Source organism: Oncorhynchus masou, chromosome 18 (genome assembly GCF_036934945.1).
Source record: "Oncorhynchus masou masou isolate Uvic2021 chromosome 18, UVic_Omas_1.1, whole genome shotgun sequence".
Lineage (NCBI taxonomy): Eukaryota > Metazoa > Chordata > Actinopteri > Salmoniformes > Salmonidae > Oncorhynchus > Oncorhynchus masou.
Genome location: NC_088229.1, coordinates 6,950,219 through 6,956,218, shown reverse-complemented (window position 1 = coordinate 6,956,218; position 6,000 = coordinate 6,950,219). Strand labels below are relative to the sequence as shown.

Sequence of the window (6,000 nt, the reverse complement as noted above, 5' to 3'; positions counted from 1 at the left end):
GGATATGCAGAGAGACAATAAGCAGGATATGCAGAGAGACAATAAGCAGGATATGCAGAGAGACAATAAGCAGGATATGCAGAGAGACGATAAACAGGATATGCAGAGAGACGATAAACAGGATATGCAGAGAGACGATAAACAGGATATACAGAGAGACCATAAACAGGATATGCAGAGAGACCATAAACAGGATATACAGAGAGACGATAAACAGGATATACAGAGAGACGATAAACAGGATATACAGAGAGACGATAAACAGGATATACAGAGAGACAATAAACAGGATATACAGAGAGACGATAAACAGGATATACAGAGAGACGATAAACAGGATATACAGAGAGACGATAAACAGGATATGCAGAGAGACGATAAACAGGATATGCAGAGAGACGATAACAGGATATACAGACAACACACGTAGAAGCTGAGAGAACACAAATCCACATGAGGTACAGCGCATTCGGAAGTGTGTTCAGATCCCTTCCCCTTTTCCATTTTTCCCCCATTACATCTTTATTCTGAAATGGATTGAACAAATAAAACATCCTCATCAATCTACACAAAATACCGCATCATGCCAAAGCAAAAACAGGTCATTTAGAAATTTTTGCGTATGTTTTCAAAACAAAAACTGAAATACCTTATTTAAGTAAGTATTCAGACCCTTTGCTATGAGACACGAAATTGAGCTCATCCTGTTTCCATTGATCATCCTCAAGATGTTTTTACAACTTGATTGGAGTCCACCTGTGGTAAATTCTATTGATTGGACATGATTTGGAAAGGGATACACCTGTCTATATAAGGTCCCACAGTTGACGGTGCACGTCAGAGCAACAACCAAGCCATGAGGTTGAAGGAATTGTCTGTAGAGCGCCGAGACATGATTGCGCCGAGGCACAGATCTGGGGAAGGGGACCTAAAACATTCTGCAGCATTGAAGGTCTCCAAGAACACAGTGGCCATCATTCTTGTGCCAAGCTTGTAGCGTCATACCCAAGAAGACTCGAGGCTGTAATCGCTGCCAAATGTGCTTCAACAAAGTAAAGGGTCTGAATACTGGAATATATATATAAATATATATTTTTCTTATACATTTGCAACAAACAAAAAAGGAATAAGGCTGTAACGTAACAAAATGTGGAAAAAGCCCAGGGGTCTGAATACTTTCCGAATGCGCTCTACACTATGTACACTGCAGAACCACAAGCTTCACTATAAACCCAAAGAGCAAAGCAAAGCAGAAGCGAGAGCACAATGACCAGGAAACACTACCTAGAAAGAAGAAATTGTTGTTTATCTGTTTATTATTTATTTTTTTATTTGTTGTTTAGACAGGCAGTCGAATTCTGATCTTTTTTTCACTAATTGGTATTTTGACCAATCAGATTAGCTCTGAAAAAATAACTGATGTGAATTAGATCTGATGTCATTCGTCAAAAAATAAGTCTGTGGGATAAAAGATCAGAATAGATCTTAGCCTGAGGCAATTATCTCTTGGTCTTTAGGCCTACTGTGCATAATACAAGTAAGGATTTATACCACACAGCCAGGCATAGGCTTGGCCTGTATACTGGTTAGATCAGGTGCTTTCAACCCTCTCCTCAAAAACCCTCAGGCTGTTCTATGTATTTCACATTTTCCAGATTTAGCACGTGATTCAACTTATCAACTAATCATCGAGCTCTGGATTAGGTCGATCAGGTGAGCTGCTTCAGGGTTACAACGAAATTGCGAAAACCACTGGGTTAGGTGAAACATGACATACCTGGGTATGGAATCCCACCGTAGGTTAGCATCTCGTAGAGCAGAACCCCAAAGGACCAGACATCTGACTTGTTGGAGAAACGTCCGTGGCTGATGGCCTCTGGGGAACTCCATTTGTAGGGGATTTTTTTGTCCTCAGACACGTAGAAGGGCTCCTGAGGATGGAGACAAACCGAACGAGGATGGAACGATACTGCAAATTATTAATACAAATATATTTGTGGGGGAAAAGAGGAAGAGAGGAAAACATGTTCTTCGTAAACAGCAAACTGCTGACCACTGGCAAAGTAATGTGGTTTAAAAATATTTGTACAAATTCTGGGTGTATTTTAACAATATAAACCATGTTCAATCAAAATAAATTTGCTGGTGCTGAATACAATTACTTCAAACTAAAATGCACTGAGCTTTATTTTCTTGTAAAATGCTTTGGAGAATGTTGTCTATCCCAGTTCTTAACGGTACACAAATGGAATTGGGAAAACCCAAGGACCCCAATCATCATGACAGAAATGGAATTTGGAAAACCCAAGGACCAATCATCATGACACAAATGGAATTGGGAAAACCCAAGGACCAATCATCATGACACAAATGGAATTGGGAAAACCCAAGGACCAATCATCATGACACAAATGAGACACACAGACACAAAGGAAACCTCCCAGATTATATCCTTGCCATGTCCAGGCTGTATTCTTAGTAGAAAGCTCTCTCTCCTAGTTGTTAACAGTACCAGTTGGGATTGAGAGAACCCAACGTCCACTCAATCACAGCACAAACGCAAACACATACCATCACCCCAGGTTTATCCCTGCTGACCTTGATGACCTTGATGACCCTGGTCAGTCCGAGTAATGACCTAATTGCCACGACATCCACCGAAGTCGGCCCCTTCTCCTTGTTCGGGTGGTGTTCGGCTCCTTGTTCGGGTGGTGTTCGGCTCCTTGTTCGGGTGCTGTTCGGCTCCTTGTTCGGGTGCTGTTCGGGTGGTGTTCGGCTCCTTGTTCGGGTGCTGTTCGGCTCCTTGTTCGGGTGGTGTTCGGCTCCTTGTTCGGGTGGTGTTTGGCTCTTTGTTCGGGTGGTGTCCGGCTCCTTGTTCGGGTGGTGTTTGGCTCCTTGTTCGGGTGGTGTTCGGCGGTCGACGTCGCCGGCTTTCTAGTCACCACCGATTTCCTTTTCCACCGTTTCATTTATCGCGTCGTTTTGTCTGTATTACACCTGGTTTCAATTCCCATATCATGTTCCTTATTTAACTCTCTGGCATATATTTCTGTTCTGTCTGTGATTGTTGGTGTTTTAGTGGTTGTTGTAGGTGTTAGTTTGTATGTGTTTTCCTATTTGCAATATTGCTTGTATTTTTGTTGATTAAACACCGTTGTGTTGCTCAAACCTGTGTCCTGCGCCTGACTCCTACATCTCTGCACCCAATCGCTGACACTAATGAACGTTCTCTAAAGGTGAGGGAATGTCTGCTGTTTGCTGGGACCCTCGTAACCTTCATGATTCTGGCCAGTCCGAGGAATGACCTAAATGAACGTTCTCTAAAGGTGAGGGAATGTCTGTTGTTTGCTGGGACCCTAGTAACCCTCATGATTCTGGCCGGTCCGAGTAATGACCTAAATGAACGTTCTCTAAAGGTGAGGGAATGTCTGTTGTTTGCTGGGACCCTAGTAACCTTCATGATTCTGGCCAGTCCGAGTAATGACCTAAATGAACGTTCTCTAAAGGTGAGGGAATGTCTGTTGTTTGCTGGGACCCTAGTAACCTTCATGATTCTGGCCAGTCCAAAGTCAGCCACCTTGCAGGTGTAGTTCTTCAGTTATTAAAACCTACCTTGTTAGTCGTCGCATCCCTCAGGCTGGCGAGAGACGCTACGATACCATCCTATGTTACATGAATCTGTTCACTAACGATTATACCAACCTTGATGATCCTGGCCAGTCCAAAGTCAGCCACCTTGCAGATGTAGTTCTCTCCCACCAGGACGTTTCGGGCAGCCAGGTCTCTATGGATACTGTTCTGCTGCTCCAGATACGCCATCCCATCAGCCACCTGGGCTGCCATGTCCGCCAGAGACACCAGGTCCAGCTGAGAACCCTCTGAACCTGGAGAGAGAGACTGATTGGTCAGAACTATGGACCTCGAGTAAAGATTATCTTATCGTGTTGCTGTACATTACACTTGTGTTACATGTTTAAGCAGGTACTCAGTTAAAATACTTTCATTTTGACTGTTGAGAAAACAAAATATGTTTGAGGCCACTTTCAAAAATGTCTATCAGAAAGATCATTGTATGTACAGTACGGCCTGTTTCAGAGTCATAGAGACATATTGGAGTGTGGTGGAGGACTGGCTAGAGGACTGGCTAGAGGACTGATTGAAATACTGGCTGGAGGACTGACTCTAGGACTGGCTAGATGACTGGTTAGAGGACTGGCTAGAGTACTGGTAGTGGACTGATTGAAATACTGGATAGATGACTGATTGAAATATTGGCTGGAGGACTGGCTCTAGGACTGGCTAGAGGACTGGCTCTAGGACTGGATAGAGGACTGGTTAGAGGACTGGCTAGAGGACTGATTGGAGGACTGACTGGAGGACTAGCTAGAGGACTGGCTGGAGGACTGATTGGAAGACTGATTGGAGGACTGGCTAGAGGACTGGCCAGAGGACTGACTGGCGGGCTGATTGGAGGACTGGCGAGAGGACTGGCTGGAGGACTGGCTGGAGGACTGGCTAGAGTACTGGCTAGAGGACTGATTGAAATACTGGCTAGAGGACTGGCTAGAGGGACTGGCTGGAGGACTGGCTGAAGGACTGGCTGGAGGACTGATTGGAGGACTGGCTAGAGGACTGGCTGGAGGACTGATTGGAGGACTGATTGGAGGACTGGCTAGAGGACTGGCTGGAGGACTGGCTAGAGGACTGGCTGGAGGACTGGCTAGAGGACTGGCTAGAGGACTGGCTGGAGGACTGGCTAGAGGACTGGCTGGAGGACTGGCTAGAGGACTGGCTGGAGGACTGATTGGAGGACTGGCTAGAGGACTGGCTGGAGGACTGATTGAAATACTGGCTAGAGGACTGGCTAGAGGACTGGCTAGAGGACTGGCTGGAAGACTGGCTAGAGGACTGGCTGGAGGACTGATTGGAGGACTGGCTCGAGGACTGGCTCGAGGACTGGCTAGAAGACTGGCTGACTAACCTCTGAGGAAGTTCAATAGGTTTCCCTTCTCCATGAGTTCAGTGATGATGTAGTAGGGGGATGAGGAGGTGCAGACGGCAAACAGGGAGATCAGGTGTCTGTGTCTCAGCTTCTTTAGGATCTGCACCTCACGCTGGAACTCATGGTCGTTCAACGAGTCTGAAAAGATATGAGGGTAAGGATGAGGGTGGGGATGAGGGTGAGATTAAGGATGAGGGTGGGGGTAAGGATGAGTGTGAGGGTAAGGATGAGGGTGGGGGTAAGGATGAGGGTGAGGGTGGGGGTAAGGATGAGGGTGAGGGTAAGGATGAGGGTGAGGGTAAGGATGAGGGTGAGGGTGGGGGTAAGGATGAGGGTGAGGGTAAGGGTGAGGGTAAGGATGAGGGTGGGGGTGGGGGTAAGGATGAGGGTGAAGGTAAGGGTAAGGATGAGGGTGGGGGTAAGGGTGAGGGTAAGGATGAGGGTGGGGGTAAGGATGAGGGTGAGGGTAAGGATGAGGGTGAAGGTGGGGGTAAGGATGAGGGTGAAGGTAAGGGTAAGGATGAGGGTGGGGGTAAGGGTGAGGGTAAGGGTGAGGGTAAGGATGAGGGTGGGGGTAAGGGTGAGGGTAAGGATGAGGGTGGGGGTAAGGATGAGGGTGGGGGTAAGGGTAAGGATGAGGATGAGGGTGAGGGTAAGGGTGGGGGTGAGGGTGGGGGTAAGGGTGAGGGTAAGGATGAGGGTGGGGGTAAGGGTGAGGGTAAGGGTGAGGGTAAGGATGAGGGTGGGGGTAAGGGGTGAGGGGGTAAGGATGAGGGTGAGGGTGGGGGTGAGGGTGAAGGGTAAGGGTGAGGGTAAGGGTGAGGGTAAGGGGGGGGGTGAGGGTGAGGGTGAAGGTAAGGGTGAGGGTGAGTGTGGGGTGAGGGTGAGGGTAAGGATGAGGGTGGGGGTAAGGTTGAGGGTGAGTGTGGGGTGAGGGTGAAGGTAAGGGTGAGGGTAAGGGTGAGGGTGAGTGTGGGGTGAGGGTGAGGGTGGGGTGA

At 47.4% G+C, this 6,000-nt stretch overlaps 1 protein-coding gene across 1 annotated transcript in view; it reads right to left on the bottom strand.

Annotated features, from left to right (window-relative positions):
• Positions 1 to 6,000, bottom strand: part of LOC135503874 (protein-tyrosine kinase 6-like) — a 56,652-nt gene that overhangs the window by 24,639 nt on the left and 26,013 nt on the right. Inside the window, exons 6-8 of the mRNA XM_064922045.1 lie at positions 4,982 to 5,140; positions 3,703 to 3,884; positions 1,778 to 1,931 (exon numbers count right to left, since the gene is read on the bottom strand). Coding sequence (XP_064778117.1) covers positions 1,778 to 1,931; positions 3,703 to 3,884; positions 4,982 to 5,140 — 495 coding nt within the window. The remainder of the gene's footprint in view (positions 1 to 1,777; positions 1,932 to 3,702; positions 3,885 to 4,981; positions 5,141 to 6,000) is intronic.